This window comes from Anser anser (assembly GCF_964211835.1).
Source record: "Anser anser genome assembly, chromosome: 3".
Lineage (NCBI taxonomy): Eukaryota > Metazoa > Chordata > Aves > Anseriformes > Anatidae > Anser > Anser anser.
This window is the reverse complement of record NC_139722.1, coordinates 78676349-78697501: the sequence shown is the minus strand read 5'-3', so window position 1 is coordinate 78697501 and position 21153 is coordinate 78676349. Positions and strand designations below refer to the sequence as shown.

The 21153-nt window shown below is 36.6% G+C and overlaps 1 protein-coding gene across 1 annotated transcript in view; it reads left to right on the top strand.

Annotated features, from left to right (window-relative positions):
• Nucleotides 1–21153, top strand: part of GALNT2 (polypeptide N-acetylgalactosaminyltransferase 2) — a 107229-nt gene that overhangs the window by 56150 nt on the left and 29926 nt on the right. The window contains exons 3-10 of the mRNA XM_083831082.1: nt 2118–2271; nt 4306–4404; nt 4959–5026; nt 5960–6025; nt 9198–9319; nt 15174–15261; nt 18965–19052; nt 20155–20258. Coding sequence (XP_083687208.1) covers nt 2118–2271; nt 4306–4404; nt 4959–5026; nt 5960–6025; nt 9198–9319; nt 15174–15261; nt 18965–19052; nt 20155–20258 — 789 coding nt within the window. The remainder of the gene's footprint in view (nt 1–2117; nt 2272–4305; nt 4405–4958; nt 5027–5959; nt 6026–9197; nt 9320–15173; nt 15262–18964; nt 19053–20154; nt 20259–21153) is intronic.

Below are 21153 nucleotides of genomic sequence, written 5' to 3'. Positions count from 1 at the left end.
CTTATTTTTTTTTATCTTGGCTCTGCTCAGCTCATCCACCTCAGAACAATCAAACCTAATTAACAACAACAACAAACACTGAAGAACATCTAACCTCTGCATCTGTAAAATAAACACTTGTCAAAAACGAGTTTACTGCTGTAGCATCCCCTGGTTCCAGTTTCTTAGCCATTGCAGTGGTTTTTGGTTCTGTTTGATGTTGGTGACAAACCCTGCAGTTCCCTTACTCTTGATTTATTGTCATGTTAGGTGTCAGTATAGGTTGCCTTAAAAAAAAAAAAAAAAAAAAACAAAAAACAAAAAACAACAACATGCTTGAGTTTGAAGTTACCAACCTGCTTAATTTAGGTTTCAAATAACATTTATATTTTTGCATGTTCATTTCACCTGGCAAAGTTGCTGAATTTCAGGAAAATACAGAGCCAGCTAACTCCCCAGAAGAAATTAAGTAGGATCCTATGAGTGTACCCCAGAGAAGCATTCAACGTTGTATTAGAGTCCTTTTGAATGCTTGGAGTGCTTTTCGAAAGCTCCTATCTAAATGTATATAAAAGCACTTCAAGTATAGATTATAATAAATATATTGTAAAATATAGTAATGCATTAAATCTTTTTTGTAGACCAGAAAAGCAGTGACTACCTTGTGTTACAACCTTCTGCTACTATCTGATAGCCAAATCACACCTTGTGTTCATGTTGCTATTGTCGATTAGCTCCTCAGGTGGTCCTGAAACTATAGAGGATTTTCAATCAGCTTGGTGGTATTTGTCTAAGTAAACAACAGATGATTACTGTATTAAATGAAGGAAAGGGTTCTTTCAATATCAGAACCTTCTAGCAGAAGTTAACATACAATAGGTAGAGCACAGTTTACGGTGGAAAGCTTTGAACGAGGTCTACCTTATCTACCTTAGTTTCCATTATTCACAAGTTGAGAGAAAGAACAAAGGCGAACCTTGAAACACCTGAGCAACCTCTGACTCTCACAGCTGTTGCAATGGTATTCTGTCTGTGCATTATCAGTGTACTTCAGGATATGCCTGAACTGTACTCCTTGTTTAAAAGCTGAGCTTGAAAGGAGTGACATCTCTGCAATCTGCCACCTACTGAACTTGAAGTACCTCAAAAACTGTGTGTTACCTGTGAAAACAATGACCCCTTTCATCTGTAATAAATAGTAACCCCAAAAGACAGCTTTTGCTTTGTATCTTTTTTTATGCACAACATGCTCAGAGGAGATCATTGTGTGCATCTATGTAAGAAGTGTTTGCACTGTATTAGAATTTAAGCTCCTTTTTTTACCTTTGGTGTAAATTGACAGTAGGTAACATCAGTTTGGCTGTCAATATACAAAAAAAGGAAATGTTTAATTGGAGGTAAGAAATAATAGTTTAAATACATTTGATATCGAACTATTTTAAAGCTGAAGAAGATGGTAAATATTCTGAAACTTTGTTTCTAGGGGATTGACGTTAAATCTGCCTTTCAATTTTTAGGTATACAAATCCAAGTGCCAAAACCAGTTATATAATAACACACTCTTTGTTAAAGAAGAATTAATCTGTGAATCCTTTTTTGAGTATAAAGAAAGTTGCAGTTATGTCATGTAACTCATACTGGAGAGCGATCTAGTGTTCTGCCTACATGAAATGCTAGTTTTTAAGAAAAATGCAATCTTGTACTTCTGAAAGGCTTGGTCCTCAAATAGTTTGGTTATGCTTGTCTGTATTTTTATTTATGAAATGCAACAGTAGTAAACTGAATTGTAATGTCTTTGAAATCTAGATCTTTAAAGAGATCTACCATCTTAAAGCATGTGGATATGTGGAATGTTTTTTAATGGAAATCATCATGGTAGTTGGGGCAAAAAACAGCAACCAGTAAAAAAGATAAAGCATGGTCTGGTGACTAGTGTAAACTAAGGTGTAAAGTGGTTCAATTGCATTAATTTGTAGGTTATTATAGAAATCTAATATGCAAAAGTGAGTGTGATGCTATGCTGTTAAATACTATTGGGGCTTAATTATTTTATTGCAAAATCAAACAAAATGGATTGTTGAATTCGCCTTTTAAATTGCCAAGATTGACTTAGATATTTTCGTGTTTTTCTATTGTAGGAAAAGTTCGGTGGCAAGATTTTGATCAAGATGCTTATGTTAGCGCTACTATGGTGCGATCTGGTCAGGATCCATATGCCCGCAATAAGTTCAATCAGGTAGAAAGCGACAAACTTCGAATGGACAGAAACATTCCTGATACAAGGCATGATCAGTAAGTGTCAAACTGAGCCATGTTTGTCTTGGATTAGTTTTTGTTTATGGCTTTTGAGCAGCAGGTGATTTTCCTAATGCAGGAGTTCTCTAGCTTTCAGAATGACAGGAACAGCAAACTATGATGTGATCCTTAAACAGCAGGGTAAGAACAATACATCTTGTTCAAGTTTTTCTGTTTCCATGACTTCAATCAGTGCGTGTCCTGTATCCAAGCTGGTGTTGCATTTCAGTCTCTTTATTCTTGTTTACCTGATGGCTTTTTGCGGCTTCTACATTTGTAGCATGTTTTATCTTAACTTCACTCTGGTGATTGACACCTCAATCAGCACAGCTCTGACATTATTTCTGTACTTGCTAGTCTCTGGAGACACGTTGTGTAGTTCTTTACATGAAGTTGACTTGCAGGTCTTTCCTAGTAAGCTGAGCTGATTGCTGAACCCTCTTCCCATTTTTAAGGGAAACATGGACAGAGTAATAGCATGTGATCAACACCAAAATGATTACTTCAAGGTCATGTGGCTGTGATGTTTTTTCAAGTATATAAATTGGCCTGAGTTAATGGCATCAAAATTCATACTGGGGATCGAATCATTGTGTGGTTGGGAAAGATGCTGGATTAACTGCTCAGTGATGAGACGCATTCTTCTACTTGAGTTCCAGGATTCACCTGTTTTCCTCTTGCTGTAGGAACAAGGCAGATAGTTATTAAATATGGTATTGCATCTAATAGACCACATTTATGTAAACAAAAGGATAGTTTCTCCTCTTTTCCCAGCCACACTGTTTATCTTACCTGGTTCTGGGAGAACATAGAATCCTGCTGCATGTTACTGTGGTTTTGTAGCATCACTGAACACGTAGTGTGGACTAAGCAGTATAGAAGCTACTTCTGAGCGTGAGCAACATACGGAGCAGGAGTCACTACTAGGTCCACTACTGCTTAATATCTCCATTAATGACCCAGATGAGAGGGCAAAGTACAACCTCAGCAAGTTTTCAGGTGACACAAAACTGGGAGAGGGTGGCTGATAGCTATTTTGGCAAGGATAATCACTGCAGAAGCTGAAGAACTTGTGTGAAATGTTTGTGTGGAAACTGTGTAATGGGAAGAGCAAGAATAATAGCCATGTAAAGAAGAATATATTCCAGATCTGAGCACATGTGACACTTGGTGGCACGTTATTTTCAGTAAAATTGAAGGCAACTCTGTTAAAATTAGTATTTCCTTTAGAGCTGCTGCAAGGTTTTATTGAAGAAAAATGAGGAAATATTTCTATTTAAGCAACTTTTATTAATTGTACTGATGTGTCTAAAAGCCTATTTTACTTTAAAATAGCTAAATAATAGTACTTCTTAATTGCTGAGACTGTCTAGGCTGTTTAGAAGCAGTTTTTCGGAATTCTACAGTTTGATATGAAGAGCTAATAGAGGTCTTGAAAAACGACTTGGCATAGGTGGACTATTTCATCTTCAGGGTTTGTAAGGTTTTCATTCTGCATTTAGTTGGCTGAATATTGTCACTGTTAGCTTTATTCTTCAAATCTTGCATGTTGGAATCTTAAAAACATTTTTCTATGGTTACTTCTATGAGCAAGACAAGGATGCTACAATAGCTTTGAAAATAAACAGTGAAGTGGCTGAGCGCTGTTCTAAAGGAGACATGTACGGTAGCCTAGTAACCCTTGCGTGTTCCTTTAATGTGCTCGTTTACTTAGATTTATTAAGTGGTCATAATGTGAAACAGTGTTCTGGTTTCATACTCAGTTGCATGAAAGGTACTCAGTGTACTGCAGCAATTGTAGTACAGTGACTTTTTTTGTCAACGTACCCAGATCTGGCACTCACTGGGTCTGTTGTGTACAAAGACAACTAGCAAAATTGGCAGAAGAGGAGTTGATCTGAAAACAAGATACTTCCTAGGTAGATGGAGAGTGTACGCTAGTTTAGTAGATAGCTGCTTCATCATGAAGGATGTCTGCTAAGACTGGAATGTAAATACTACATTCAAATGACAGGGTATTTTGTCTTTCAGGTGTCAACGGAAACAATGGCGGATAGATTTGCCAGCCACTAGTGTGGTGATCACCTTTCATAATGAAGCAAGATCTGCTTTGCTTCGAACTGTCGTCAGGTATTACCTAAGAGAGACTTCGATTTTCCCTAAAAGAAGTTTGTGTCAGATACTACCTTATGATAAAGAAGGGATATAACAATCCAGTATACTTTTCTGTACTATTTACAGAGGGGAAAGCTGAGACTTAATTTTGTTGATGACTCCATTTCTTACATTCTGAAATTAAACAAGAAATGTTCCCCTTAATTACAAATACATGAAAGTGTGGAACTAATTACAAGATGATGTTTGGAGGTTGGCTGTATAGATAATTTCAAGAAAAACTTAAGAAATTCTCAGCGGCTATTTGATCTAAAGATACCTGTAAAACTTCCATTTTCCAAGTTGTCTAATCCACTGATTTCTGGAAGCTGGAATTCCTGTTGGGGGTGAGAACAATTCTACATGTGCCTTTTTTCTCAGAAACTCTTTGCTTAATAAGCCAATAGCTGTTGTTGAAGATAGGATCCTGGGCCAGATTGAACTATGGCTTATAATAAAGCAATGTTTTTTATGACATTATCATGGGAAATGAAAACACTTTGTATTGAATGCTTTTTTCATTGTTTCAGTGTCCTTAAAAAAAGCCCGTCACATCTAATTAAGGAAATCATACTGGTAGATGACTACAGTAATGATCGTAAGTAATTTTTTAGTATCCAAATTTAATTTTATTTATTTTGCTGAGACTTTATGTAGGTGAAAGTAGGTGGTTTAGTTGAGAATTGATCATATGGGTAGGCGTTTGAAAAGACTGATCCAAAACCAAGTCTTAAATCTTTCATGTTTGTCGTTATGGAAAAGTGAAGAGTTCTGCATATATAGAATCATGAAGGTTGGAAAAGACCTCCAAGATCATCTGGTCCAACCATCCCACTACCACCAATATCACCCACTTCTGATTAAAATACTTCAGCTATATTTTGTTACTTCCTGCTAGCTGAAGAAGCAAACTGTAGACTTGAGAACAGCCTTTCCATAGCATGTTATATGATGTAAAAATTAAACCTATGGTGCTTGTACCAAATACTTTTGTAGCACTGCTTTAAAAGAATGGTGGTCTGCATCAGCCTCCTGGAAATTTCTTACTGAATATAGAGTAAGTCAAGGTTTTAAAAGTACTAGGGTATCATAATGCTAACTTGAACAATGGACTTCTGAGTAACACTTCATAAAAGGAATTTGCTAGTTCAAGGCGTAAATGTATTCCACAATAAGTATAATGTTGATTTAAGTGCGAGCCTTCCTATATGCAAAGACGGCATGTTTTAATGCTTTAGCTTTTCATAACATGTAGAAACTACCTAAAGTAAGCAAAAAGAATATTATTGAATAAAAATATTTGAGTGTAAAATCAAATTAGCTTTAAAAAATATAATAATGGTAGTAATTTCTTAGCCTGACGATTTTTCTTTATTTCTGGTGAGGCATTTTTAAGAGTGTATCTTAAATTTATTATTTGCAACCATGAACATTTTCCACTACAAAGTTTTTGGTTTTGTTTGGTGAAGGAAAACATACTTTTATAGTATATCAAACTGTTTCTCATCACTTTATTTGTATTTTTTTTAAGCTGATGATGGTGCTCTCTTGGGAAAAATTGAAAAAGTGCGGGTTCTTCGAAACGATCGCCGAGAAGGTAGGCTTCATCTGGGGAAAGGAAGGTATAAGTTCTAGTGTGTTGCATTGTCTGTGTTTGCTAATCTTGATCAGGTGTTTTAAAGGAACATTCTGTCTTGGAGGGGAGGATTTTCACTTTATAAATCAACCTACAAGTGAAAGGAGTAAAAATTGATGTATTTGTGCAAGTAAAAATAGTAATTCTAATTAATTCAATATTGTTGTATGCAGTTACACGTTGCTGGCTTTCACAGTGGAAGCCAACTTGAGAAATTGCCTTTCACCCTCAGCCCCTCCTTTCTCTCACTGTATTTCAATCCTCTGTTAAGCTGCTCCAATTGTATGGAAGGCCTCACTGTAAACTGTGAGACTGTTTGCAAAGATCCAGCTTAAAAATATCCTTTTTCTCTGCTTCCCTTACTAGAGATCGTTCTAAGGATCCAGTTGATGGACAGCCTGTCAGGCAGTTTGTTTGGCAAACCTGAAAGAGTTTGAGCATCCGGGAGGGCAGGGATCATGTATGCCAGTTCTGTTGAAGCCTCTGTCATGTAACAAACTTGTATTATGTTTTTTTCTTCTTTGTTGCCTTGTAAATTATGGCCTCGTATCACTGAGCCCTTCAGTCAGCAGCTTCCTGTCTGTGGAGCTTAAAGAATTAGATAGAGGCAACTGTTATTCTACAGCTGTTTGAAATAATAACTGAGAGCTGACAGTTGAAGTAGCTGACTGAGTTAGCAGATATGTGCTTGTTTGTTTTTATAGGCACTGCATCTTGTCTGCCAGCCAGGTCTAGGGAGCAACTAGAATCATGAGATTGTCAGAAGCTGGAAATGTCAAGCACAAAACCTGTGTTGTCCCATAATTAAAGCTATTACATACGGTCGTGTTCTTAGTATTTAAGTATTTGTTTGGAATATACTTGTGAACAAAGGCTTGTTAGGAAATCAGACCTTTTGTGACTTGCCATGGTTGCAGGGTTCTCAGTGAGTTGATCTCATTTTTCTGACCAGTGCAGTGCTTAAATATTGAGATAATAGTAATGGAAAAATTGACTGAAGCAACAGTTTTTTGATTTTTATTCTGTACTATAAATACTATTTCTGTACTGTACATACAAACATGAACTGAATTTTCCTTCATACTTCAACCTTCATACTTCAAATTTCATTTTCAGATATACTGATGCATAATATGATTTGGCAAATCTTTTATTGTGTCAGAAAAGAAATGCTTTCAAATTCAAGGTGCAATACTAGTTTACTTGGTGTTACCGTGAGATTAGGATAAAATTATTACCAATGGGAGCTACTGTACTGTTTAGGAGACTTTGCCTAGATATTCATTCGTGCAATCAGATTTTTTTTAAATTAAAATATTTTAAGATTTCATTTGATTGCTGGGTGGTTATGCTAGAGTTAATATTAACTTTGCTTTTTATTTTCAAGTGTAGGCTGATGCCTGATATCTCAGGCAGGGATGGTACTGACTGCCGTGGTTTCAGAAATACATGATGGTAGCTTTGGGTTTTATCTGTAGGACCAGAGTTATGGGAACAGATGTGTTCTGGAGGGTGTGGTAATCTACAGACTAAATGTTCACGGGAACCTTCTGAACTCTTCCTGTTGTATGGTTCAGTGTGATGTCAGAGGACTTGATGACCTAATGGTCACTTCCATTTTCTGTGAAAGTAGATGAAGACATTAGGTTCTGTAAGAATGAAAGTTCGAAATACAAAGTTCTGGAATGAGGAATTGTAGAAGTAGAACAAACAGCATGGAAAAGGTGCACAGAAACATGCAAAAGTTGGAACCTGGGAGATGGCATAAAAAGGTATGATTAGCTGTAAATGCACAATAGGTAAGGTAGAAAGTACTGGTAGATCATCATTATGGAGTGTATCTACACTAGTGAAGTGCTCATCTTTGTGATAAGAGAGCACAAGTATCTTTGTGAGGCTATTTAGTTGCTGAATGTTGGACAGAGCAAACAAGTCTGTAGCCCGTTCCTATTAAGCTACTTGCGTTCTGTTTGTCAGACCCATATTTTGCAGGTTGATTTTGTGAGGAGGATGGGAAGAAGTGGTTGGGGTTTTTTGCATATCTGTTTTAGACCTTTTTCAGTTGAGAAGACAGAATTGGTGAGAGTCAATGGGAAAAAAAGTAATTGCTTTGCTTTGATCTTGAGTGACAGTGAAATTGAGTTTTGAACAGTAATACAGAAAAATAGGCAGGAAACTTGCAAAGGAATGAGGGGAAGTTCACTCTTTTCTGTATTGAAAAACATGGTCGGATGTTCTAGGGTAGATGCGTAAATATAAAAAGGGACGTGAAGGAATGGTGAGGTCATCCAATGAGGAAATAAGAGGGAAAGGAGAAAAGGAACAGGGCAAATCAGTGAGGGGGTCTGTATAAATGAGATGTAGAGAAGAGAAGAATCTTTTGATTTCATCAGAAGCTTTCTCTTAAATCTTTTCAGGGTTAAGATTTCAAAACCACAACAAAAAAATCCAAAACAGACAGACAAGTGAATTGCAAGAAACACAGGACGGACAGTTGAAAGGGGCTGGGCAAAAGGCTCCTAAACAGGAATTAACCAAGTGTGGTTATTTCTGGAAGAAGTTGACAGAAGGATGGACAGACTGTTTCTGAGAACTTTTAAAATGGGGAGGTGGGGGGAGTGCAAAAAGGCGGTTAGGATAAGTTGATATTATTTTTTGCAGCTCTATTGTACTTTCATAAAGGCAGGAGTACTTTTAATTCACCCAGTAGCAATCCTTCAGTTATGCTAATAAAACCGAAGTGGCACTATATCCTATTGTGGATTTGGGGGAGGGCGGATTTGTTTTCAGTACTGATGTTGAGTAAATTAATCAGCATTAATACTATTTACTGTAATGTAGATTCAGCTGCACTTGTATATTACTCTTTTTTGAAAAGGCACTTAAATTCTTTTGTTTAAATAAGATTAGAACCTGTAGACTAGAGTGCAATAGTTAAAGTTGCAGGCTTTTTATTCTGAAATTTTTTCACCGAACTGTTAACCAGCATCTTGTTTTTATAGTCGAACTTGTGTGTTTATGTCCTGACTTATAGTAACTTAATTCACAGTCATCTTGGAATGCAATTGTTTGTCTCTCTGCTGTTGATCGTTTTCCTCCAGAATCTACACAGACTTTTTTCTTTACTTTGCAGGCTTGATGCGCTCTCGTGTCAGAGGGGCAGATGCAGCACAAGCAAAAGTACTGACCTTCCTGGATAGTCACTGTGAATGCAATGAACACTGGCTGGAACCACTTTTGGAAAGAGTAGCTGAGGTTAGTAAAGTTCTTCTAAAGTAATTTCATGAAGGAGTAGCTTTTAAATTTTAAAGCCATCTGGTTTATACTACATTAATTTTATGCATTTTTCTAAGGAGGCTTTTTCTCTGAAGTAAGATGATGGAGATGATCGGAGGTTCTGTGATTAAAACCCACTTTTTGTTCATTTAATCTGTGAACATAGGAACATAAAATGTGAATATTTATTATTACCTTTAAAAGCAATTCAAATATATGCTTCTTTGGTTCTTTAGGGACCTCCTCAGTAAGTGTTGAAAATCTTTAGAGCAAAGCATAGTTCTCTTCAACCAATATCATCTCAATGTAATTCAGTTTACCTGAATATTTATGCCTCATTAAGATTCAGTGTGATAATGGGAAAGAGGTTGAACTGTGAAACGAAAATACTCATGGAAATTAACAGGGACCATGGGCTCTCAGCTTCTGTGAAAACGATGCCTTGCCAGTGTCCTAGAAAAGCTATTGACAGAACTGAGAGTGAAAGTATACTGTTTTCTCCAGGGATTGGTTATCCTTACTCTGGAGGAACTCTACTGAAGTAGAAAGCGAATCACGTGTGATCCCAGGAAGTGTTGGGGGATGCTCAAAAAAAACCCAAGCTTTTTCCATAATTGCATTTTCTTTTAATTTAACATATTTTAGTTTGGAAAGGCTTTCCTTCAAAGTGCTCCTGGTCAAAATGGTTTTACTTAGCTACTCTGTCTTGTTAATGCCAAGTTCCTTGCTTGTTCTCCATATGCTCTCCTTTGCATTTCCTCCAAAAAAAAGAGGGGGAGGAAGAAGCCGTGTCCTCAATATGCCAATGGGAAAACCAGTCATCATCAACTGATAACTTCTTATTCTGTTTTTCTGCAATGCTTTACTGTATATTCAAGAAATACTGTAAATTGCCTAAGACATAACAGCATTTAAAATTGTGTTTTGGAGGCGAAATAACTGTAATCAGCTCAAACCTGGTCACTCAAGTACCTGCAGCCCACAGAGCCCTTGAGCATGAGCAACATAACACTTTGCTCAATTTTTGTGACTATGTAAAATGTTGCAGCCCTGCAAGGGTAGTTTCTATGTAATTATTAACCAGGAAAGTGAACTTGAAGGCATTAAATACATCTCAGAAGGAAGCAAAGAATGCTCGTTGCTAAAGCGCTAGCTTGATTCTAGGATGTGGGAACTGTTCTCAAGCCTTTTTGTGTAATTTGTTTGAGTCATCTGCCTGTTTGAGAAATTTGAAAAGAAAGGTAGTTTTGGTCAATAAAGCCTTGCTTTTAGCAAGACAAATATTTTGCCATTTACCCTCTTCTCTGATATTTTTTTCAGGGTATACTACATTTCAGTTTCTGAAACTGATATGGGATATGAAAAATGTTACCTTTTCATCATAACTCAATGTAAAACGTCTTATTAAGTGGCTGACAGGTTAATGAAGATCTGGCATTACATGTAGTGTAATTGATGGGAGAAATAGCTGCATATTTTGCTTTGTGCTGTAGTTACTTCTAGAAGTACGTGAATGATTAGATGCTTCAAAACCTGCTCCTTGTAATTGTCACCCTGACACATGCTAGTTGTGTGCCTTAGAATAGCTTTCAACTGTATGAATACAGTTTTCCATTCTTAAAAGCTTGATGTGTTGTTAAATAACTGGAATTCCACATCATTTATTTTACTTTTATCTGGGAAGATTCCCAAGCAGCAGGTATGGAGTTTGTTAAGGACACCTTTAGGTGTTCTGCTGGTTCAAATAATTAGGGCACATGTGTATAGGGCTTGCATATAGTATAGTTGTTGTTTTAAATGGGTAGATTTTTGCTCACAGTGCAGATGGTGTGTTACTTGATGTTAATCAATAGCATTTTCTTAATGGTCTTGGTGACAAGAAGCTGAATAGATTCGAACTTCCTTTCCTTTCTAGCCTCAAAGGTAGCCTTTTCAGGTTAGAGTTACTAAACATCAATGCAGTCTTCTCTGATGCTCTGCTACATCTGTTCTGTGTGTGGTGGGAGGGTTGCTTTTTCCTTCAGTTTCAGAATTGCCCACTTGATATCTAATTCTGTGGGAGCTTTAGGGGCTTAATTGTGTGTTTTAAAATATAAAAATTATAGCATCCAGAAACAGTTTAAATGGAATCAATTCTACAATATACTATCTAACATGCTGTAACCCCCTTTGAAAGCTGTGCGTTTGACCTCTTATGTGTGTTAGGAGGACATGAGGCCTTGAGATCCTCTCTTCTATTGAAAGATGATCCATCCCAGAGTGTTCTTCTTTGAGGTGGCTTCCTAGTTAGAATGTCCTTGTTTGTTGGCCATGCTTGCCTACTGTTCCTGGAGGGATTTGACAGTACTAGGGATTTCCTTCAGTAATTTGAGCAAAGGCTTAAAGCAATAAAAACGTACACACAAACTGAATATTTTAGCATTCAGAATGTACAGATACCCTTGTAAACTGGAGCTGGTATGCTTCCTCCCACCTTGTTCCCTACTGCAAGGAGGCTTTCTAATTGCATTTTGTCTTCCAGGGGAGCATGTGTGTTGGTTAGGGGAGACTAAACAAGGAATCAGTGGAGTTTAACCCTTTGATTTCCCCCAAAATATCAATAATAATCAGGAGTATCCATTACCTTGAAAACATTGGTAATTACTAGGTTATTTTGTGAATGTTTTCCTACTTTGATTTTTCCATTTTCTATTTCTAAGCACTTTGTTGTATTCTTATAATATCAGTTACAGGAAAAAGGGAGTTTCTGGAGCAGAACTAAACTCATCTGTTTTCATAGCACAACTGATCCTGCATCACTTTTTGACAATATTTTTAAACAAAAGATCTTAAAATGATTAAGAAACTAGAATTAAGAAATAAGACGTGGATCCCTTTCTCATATCTCTCTCAGATTCTGTGACCTTGAATGAGTTACTTTTAACTGGCACATTGCTGGAAGGAAAATATTTATATTTTCCTCTTAGAGTGTTGTGAAATTTAATCTTTGAAGTGTTTGAAGTTTTTTGGGTACTGGGCTGGGGGGAAAGCAATGCATGCAGAATCCTGAGGATAATTTCCAATGGTTTATGAGAATAATATCTAATAGTAGCCTAACTCTCTAGAGCATACATAACCTTCTTATGAAATATTAAAATGAAACAGTCTGCTACAAATTTCCAGTCACTAGAGACTTGCAGTGTTCACAGGCTATTTCTTTCCATTATCCTCACATAGAAGCACAAGATTTTCCAATTGTGTTCCATTATCAATTTAACAGGAGCAGTTGCTTTCTAGTATTTTAAGTGGATGGCTTTGAACTTCATGTACTTTGGAGACTTGCAAGGTCTTTTTAGCAGTTTTCTGCATTAACAACTTTGCAGTGCCCTGCAAAATGTCACCTTAAGGATGTGCAAGTATTTTGTCCACTTTGCTGCTGAACAAATCTATCACTTCAAATCATGGAAGGAACAGCATGTTCCCAGGCCCAGAAAGTGGTGGTTGTACATCAAACTGAATGGTCACAACCTGGGTATTTGTATGTCAGGGAAATAACTTAATGTGTTACTTAAGCTTACAGTGTCGCAAGTGGTGCTCTTGCACTGATATTGATAGAATTAATCAGATAAACAGTAATGGCCTGAGGAAATACTGAATGTGTAGAGATGATGTGCTACCTGCTTATTCAGCGTTACGGAGGCATAGTGAAGATGAACTGAATCCTAACTTAAGCTCTGCCTATTATGACAGATGACAGCTTAGGCAGGTTTTCCTACCAGGTTCAGCTCTGTGACCCATTTGAGAAAATACAGATTTTTTGCAACAAATGATTTTTAGAGATGGACACAGATGTATAAACCACATCAGTTTCAGCGAAGGAAAGAACAGAAAGGGGTGTTTCACATTTGTATCTTTCTTATTTCATGCTGATGGGTGTATTGCAAATACTGGATAGGCTGGGTAACTTCTTTAGAAGATATCATCAGTCTTTAAAGAAAGGAGGTTTTTTAGTTTTATCGCTGTAAGTAGAATATCTAAAATAAGGTCACGGGTACACCTGAAGTGCTTTTTTGGTGTAGAAGGACACATGGTGTTGTAGTTCAGGTGCAATAAATCATAGTTGCCTCCCAAGTAGGACACTGTTAGTAAACCCATATGCTTGTCGTCTTAAACACATAGACTTGGGGCTACAGCTAACAGAAATGTGAGCTGAAGATGTGATCAGCAGCGGAATGGGAGAGGCTGGTCTTCTTTGTCTGTTACAAGTTTGCTTTAGACCTAGCTAATTAATACTTAGTGGAAGGCCTGTTTACATCTTCTGTTACATCCCTCGCAAAGATGCACACTTGGTCCGTATGGTATAGCTGAACTGATACTTAAAAGAAATGTAGAATCAATAACAAGTCATCAGCTTTTAGCTTCGTTGTCAGCCAAAAGCTGAAGGCCTAACTCAGATTCTCCTTTTGGCTAATACAGAAAGAGACTTTTTGCATACAGAATGACCTGGTATACGCCAGCTATGAAGTTTTGGTTTGCTAAAATCAGTAGATTTAGTAGTTAAGAATCAATAAGTGAAAACGTGTTTTTAATGATCTTATTGGACCAACCAAAGAGTTTGACTGAAGGAGTTGCTTTTTAGTCTCTTGTTATGAGCTCACACTGTTCTCCTATATAATACTGGATAATATGTGTAATACTGGATTAGCAAGGGGGAAGTATTGTTGAACTACTGCTCAGAATACATGTATTGTTTGAAGACGCTTCTGCATACATACTTAAAATGGAGATGTTGAGGTTGGTATTTTTTTAACAATGAGAACAGATTCTCTGTAACAGAGTTACCAAAATATCCCGTTTATTTAAAGCATTTTTATATTCACAGAGTTGGTGATAATACTGTTCAAAAGGTGCCTGTGCTCTCTGAATGGTGCTAAATCTTGGCGCTCAATTTTCTATTTTGATCCCAAACTACGTGTTTGATCAAAAGAAGCTATGCTTCAGTGTGTAAATGTAACTCCTTTTTTTTTTCAAGAGGTACTTCATGGAGAGGAATTGATTTGACCATGATACTGTGTTTCTAATATTAGATGAGTCCCTTCTAGAGTACAGATGTCTTATTATCCTGATAGATGATGCATGTGGAGTTGCTGGAAAGATGTTTTTTTCCCTTAAAAACTATTTTGACAAACACATGAGCTAAGGTAATTAACATTGCTTGAAATAGTATGTGAGACCATGCTCAGACAGAGGAATGCAGCATCCGTGCCACTGGAATCTTGGCTGCCAGAGATTAATAGCATTCATTAGTTTAAGAGGTGCTTTTTTCAGTTTTCTCCTATCTGGTGTCTCACTGTGAAGTTGTAATTCTTCTTCTAGTGTGAAATGGGTTATCATTAACCTAAGACTTATCTGATTGTAGAAACGCCTACGTTCCTTAAAGGTTGAAGTAATAAGACTGCAGTACTCTGTGTGGCTAGATATTTGCTGTGAAAGTATGAATTACCTGGATAGTTCTTCTCTTTTGAGCCGGTTTGAAAAATAGGAATGGAAGTGGTGTTTGCTTGCTTGCCTTTTGAACTACGAGTTTGCTTCAAGAGCAAGCCAGAAGAAGGGGGTTTACTTGCCTGTAAGTTAGCCTAGAATAGAATACAAAGTGGATTCTCAGCTATATAGTGTGGTTCCTTTCTCTGAAGCAAGGGTGAGCAATACTATTCAGAGTCAGAAGCTGAAATAGAGGAAAAGCTGGGGGAGAAGTGCTGATGAAATCCTACAGAACTGTGCAACATCTCATCCTGAATGAATCTTTCTATATTGATTTCATTATTTCAATATCACTTTCTAATATTTATTTTAGGACAAGACCAGAGTTGTGTCTCCTATTATTGATGTAATTAATATGGACAACTTCCAGTACGTGGGGGCGTCAGCTGATTTAAAAGGCGGTATGTACCTGTACTGGAATACAAATACAAAATAAAAAGCATCAAGAATCAAAGCTCATAATCACTGCAGTTGTGGAATGGGCTGTTAACGTACTGCTCCTCCCTTTTGCATTTCTAGCTTAATTTCTAGATGTCAGTTGTTTCTCTAGGCTTGGATTTTAATTGGCCTTATTGCCTTCTACTTTAAAACCGTTCATTTTTATTATACGAATTCTTATAAGTTTATGCTGCCTTTTACCATCGTGCAAGAGTCACTCCAATGTTTGTAGCACTGTGCATGTGTCAGAAGCAGCTTATGGCCAGAGCTTATGATTCTGTTTTTAGATAAGACAGGCTTTAATTGCTATCTAGTTTAGAAATCCATCAGCAATGCAGTGCCTATGAGTTTTTTTCAAGATGCTGGTTTGCTTAATTAAATGCTTCTGAAAAAGCAGAAAGCTTTGGAATGTGCTTAAAAAAAATGTTTTTGTTAGTGATGATCTGTAATTGTGAAGAGAGTAAAATGTGACCTTAAATTTGTAGTGTTTATACCTATACTGTTACAAAACTTCCTGTTAAATTCATTTTAGAGATGTTACAGTTTCACTGTCTGGTTAGTGTAAACTGTTGACAGCAAATAATAAAAAGCTTTGTGAAGCACTCCAAAAGTAATTCTTCTTCTCCTTTTCCAATGGAGGGAGGGCAACCACATGCTAAAATCCTTATTCATTACAAGTTTTTTAAAGTTTTTTTCACTGTTAGTAGGAATATAACATTGAAAATAGCTGTCTCCACCTCCTCCCCCCAGTTGTTCCTGCAACCCTGGAAACTACTGTCTGCATAACAGATATAAGATGAGCCACAATATAGAAATTACATGGTGCTGTTCCCACGTTGTTTCAGCTTTTTCTGAATGGGCATTCTTGAGCGGGGAAGGGAAAATCAATTTCAGGCCCATTCTGTCTGTGACCTCCTAGTCCAGAACTGGCCACCAAGTGTTCGTTCCAGTAAACCAAAATGAAAGTAATATTTGCATAATGTTGCATATGCTTTAAGTTCCAGTCATGACCTGGAGGTGAGAGTTTCTATATCCTTTTAATTAATGTTCTGAAAGAATGCCTACAGTGGATATATTCACAATATGCTAATATATAATACTATGCTATTATCTGTGTGCCAGCTTTATTAAAACCTTAAGGCTTTTACCCAATCTACTCATTATAAAGCAAGCATGGAAATCTCTATACCATTATGTGGCTCTTATTGTTGTCTGCAGTAGGAGGAGGAGTTTTCATTGAAACCTTTGATTGGTTCCTGTGGGGTTCATGCTCTTTAATTCTTCCCAACTGAAGTCGGAGAGAATTGAGAGATCATTTTACTTCTTACTGCTTTTCATGCTTCGTCTATGGATCTGTTTCCCATTTTCTTCTTTAATGCTCATTTTCTCCTGTCATACACAATAGAAATAGATCCTTTAAAGTGCATTGAGCCCCTCTGTACTTCTGTACTGAGGAGTGAGAAGCTGCATTTTAACAACACATTTTTCACATAGCAATATCTAAATACTATTTGGGGTATGTTGAAATGTGAATAGTATATTCCCTTTCAGTTCCCGAAGGACAGATTAGTGTGTGAGGGGCACTACAGCATTTGGTATCACAGGACGCTTTCACTGGGGCCAAATCTAAACATGGAAATCAAACCATGCTTTCAATCTTAGATAGAGTATCTGTGTGGCTGAAGCATGGAAAGTTGAGACAGCTGGGACAGCATTTGTTACTGGTCTGTTTTTAAAAGACTTACCCAAGACAAGCCATCCAGCAAATTTTACAGAGGACTTTATATTACAAATTTGTTTTTGAGGGGAGGAGGCTTGCAAAACTGTTTACACCCTGAGAAGCACTTTAATTACTGAAATAAATTGTAGTTAACTGAGATCTAATAACTTAGGTTGTGCCTATTATGCAATTTACCCATGATAGAATTTCATACTGGATATGCACTTGTATTTAAAAAATACTCCTTTTACAGAGTTACTGATACTATCTCATTGAGTGCAATTTTTTCCCAGACTCAGTGAAAATGGAGACGGAAAAAACATTTTCATGGGTAGGCAATTTATACACTTGTTCTGAGTTAGCAACACAGGGCTGTGTTCCGAAAGAGACCCCTTGTGTTCACTATGGTGTACGTAACACTATCTCTACCACTTGTGCTGGAGAACAGTAGGGTTTTTTCAGGTTTTCCCAGATGCAAGTAATTTTGCTGGGTATGTATGATGAGATGAGACTTTTTAACTGCATGGAAATATTGGAGTTCATTTTTCTTTTCAAGCTTGGAGACTTTGCATTGCTATCAATTGTAGCCATTTTACTGTTTTGCTACTTGGAATATTTGGAGTATTTAGATGGTCTTTCATTTTTATAGTGCAACACCTTATGAAGGGCTCAAACCTGTAGAGGAAAACTTGGCATACATGTTGTAAAGACTGTTTAGGATAACTTCTGTATTGTGTGCATGAGACATAAGTATTTTGGGAGTTGAAAACTAAACAATTTTCATTTCAAACTCTCCACCTCAGTCCTTACCATGTGCATTTATTGGTGCAAACAGCCTGTAGGACTATAATTGTTGTCTGTTTAGCTAATTTTTTCCCACTTCCCCAGAAAGTAATTGCTTTATCTTCGTGTTAGAGAAAGAAAACTATTGACATCTGTGCAACAGAAATCTGGAAATCATTCATTACATTACCTCATAGGATCTAAATGCTTTTGGCAGCAGGCAGTCTGTATAAGGCTGATTTGCTAGGCATATTGGGGGAGTGCTGTGTAGCCTTTGTAGTTTTTTGGTAGAGGTTCATACTTAATGGTCTAGCCCAGATCAAAAATAGTTACAAAGTGTTTCCTGTAGTAGGGTCATTTTATACTGGCTGTGTTTCTTGTATCGTTGCCTAAAGGAAGGTGTTTTAAACTGTTGCCAGGTAGAAAGCTGCTGGAGGTGACCTGTTGGTCTTGTTTGTACTGGTGATCTTTTTTTTGTGCTTAACTCATGAAAGGTCCAGACCTTCTCCTGCTGTGCATGCAGACACATGTACCTACATAAGAAGAGTAAGATTTCTGGCCCTCCAGCACTTATCCCGGGTTTAAAAATGATGTATTTAGGAGCATGCAGTAGAAAAGGATGAACTTAAATGAATGTTAATAAGAGAAGTGGGAGCTACATAATCTGTTGCAACCTTTGTGATAGAGAACTGCTGCTGATAGAGAGGAGTACCAAGTACTGTATTAAGTTTGTGTAAGCATAAATGTGAGCATAGAAGACTTGAAATGTAATTGTACAGTAAGAACTGTAGAGAGCAATTGTAATGGGATGAAGATTCTCATATGATGTTCAATATGACTTATGCATGAATCCAGTATCTCATGTTTAAGGCTTATGCTTTCTCATTTGTTGAGTGGGTTTCTTACTTTGTGTAATAGATGGCAACAAGAGAAATCATTTTTTTATATTTGAGATTTAATTTTTTATTCTGTCCAACTTTTTTACCTTTTATCCAGTCTCCTCCTCATTTGTTTTCTACCCATAAGATTGTACAAATTTAAAGTTTTTAACTTAAATTTCAGTTCCAAGTGGTTTGGGTCAATATTATGTTACTGCAACTTGAATGATGACCACCGTCTTTTTAACATCCTACTTACTCTCTATCATAATTTTCTTCTTAAAGGTTTTGACTGGAACCTGGTGTTCAAATGGGATTACATGACACCAGAGCAAAGAAGAGCACGGCAAGGAAACCCAGTTGCTCCCATAAAGTGCGTCTGTACCACTTTTTCTCCCTTTGATGGATAATGCTTTAATTTTTTTGAGTAAAAGAAACTTACTGATCCATCTTCATGGGTCTCTCTGTTCCTGTCAGGGCACTTCATTGCAAATGGATTAGTATTGGTTAATTTATCTGATGAAGATTTAAATACACAATAAATCATGAAGAGTGTAACGTTGCTTCAGGGCATAGAAGAACATAGCTTGAAGCAGAGTTTACCTCTAATACTGTTCATGTAACTATTACTTTTGTGCATGTTGCATCTCCAAAACAGACTAAAGCTAATATTTCCAGTTTGGGAGGTTCAAATGGAAACACTACCTTGCTAATTATAAACTCTAATACCGAAAAACAGACACTGTCTGTAGTGTAGAATTTGCATCCTTTGTTTTCCCATAAAAAAGAAAAAAAAATAAGTAAACTTCCTTGTCTGTGTCATTTTACTTTAAATGACATGCGATGAGATATAGCAACCATATATCTACAGTTAGACTTGACATAGATTTAAAAATAGAAATGGATTCAGGACCAAGTAGTCAGTGACTAAACAAAGCTAGAACTCATTTTCTCAGTTTGAAAAGGAATCTTTTCCATAGCTTTCAGGAATATGGAAACTTCATTCATATTTGTGTAGCCTTCTGAGACTCAAATACTTGATTATTAAAAAAAACACCAACAAACAGAAAAGACCACCCAGCTTTAAAGGTCACTGTTAGATTATCTTACCTTAACAAAAAACAGATATCAAGCATATCAAATTTAAACACAAAATCATATGTTTTGACAGCTTGAAATACAGCATCAGTTTCAATATTTTATTGCTGGCACATATTCCCAGTCTTTAAATAGAAATCTTGGGAGCCAAATGGAAATTTGGAAATAGACTCAGAAGCTGAAATGATGGTCATAGTTCTGTACTTGCCATAGAAGTGTTGTATGATGGTATGCAGACAAGCTTTGAAGTGATAGATGTAAACATAGTTGCCTTTGAAAACACTGCAGTTTTTTCAAAGATGTATTAAACCTGAGATGCAAATAGACACCTCCCAGTTCATGGTTCTATAAGTATTTAATTTTTCTTGTCTGTTTAGGACACCCATGATAGCTGGCGGGTTGTTTGTGATGGATAAATCCTATTTTGAAGAACTAGGAAAGTATGACATGATGATGGATGTTTGGGGTGGAGAAAACTTAGGTAAGTATATCATTTACCATTGGATCACTTTTGAAAGAAAGCACCTTTCAACTTTGTCTTTACTGTCACGGATTCATGATCTTTGTGGTTTTATGCGGAGGGGATTAAGAAACAGAGTTAAAACTTCAGGTGCATTACTGGCAACACCCAAAATGTGTACATCAACAAAAGAATTAAAACAGGGTAGGAATTGTAAACTAAGTATGAGGAAATGCATGTATTTGCTCACTGCACAGTAAAAAAAAAAAAAAAAAATTGGATTGAAAGTTGGCAGGCAAAACACAACCCTCAGGATGTAGATAGGAAATTAATTCCAAAAATGATACCTTGTTTTGAAAGTCATCATTTTCTAATGTTATAGATTAAAATATAATAATGTTTAAATGCTGACAACTTTTTGATATTTAAGATGCTGAAACTTAATGACAAGCAGAATGTAGGCGATCATGGGTTTAATGTACTTACCTACACTTTAAGAAATCAGTCGAAACTTAGCTAACTGAAGAATGGTCTATTATTTATCATTGATCCTACTATATTGCTTGACATATCACCTTAGTGTTTTATACCCGTATTTTAGCCCAACAAAATAATTATGATTGAGAAGGCATTTTTGTTGTAATTCCTTATTTTCAGATATTGAAGTGAGTGGGATTTGGGGGAAGAAGGAGGAAAGTTCAAGAGAACTTGCACATTAGGCATTGCTTCTTTGACCTTGTGGTTAGATTTAGCATTAGTAGGGTTGTCTAGCTCTCTGTATAACAGTATTGTGGAATGACTTTTTTCAGCTAAGACTGGTATACTTGTATTAAAAATGATTTAGGAGGAGCTGAACTCTGCAACTTCTCAAGACTTGCAGTATGTCATTAAATTTTCAAGGTACAGATGCATCTCA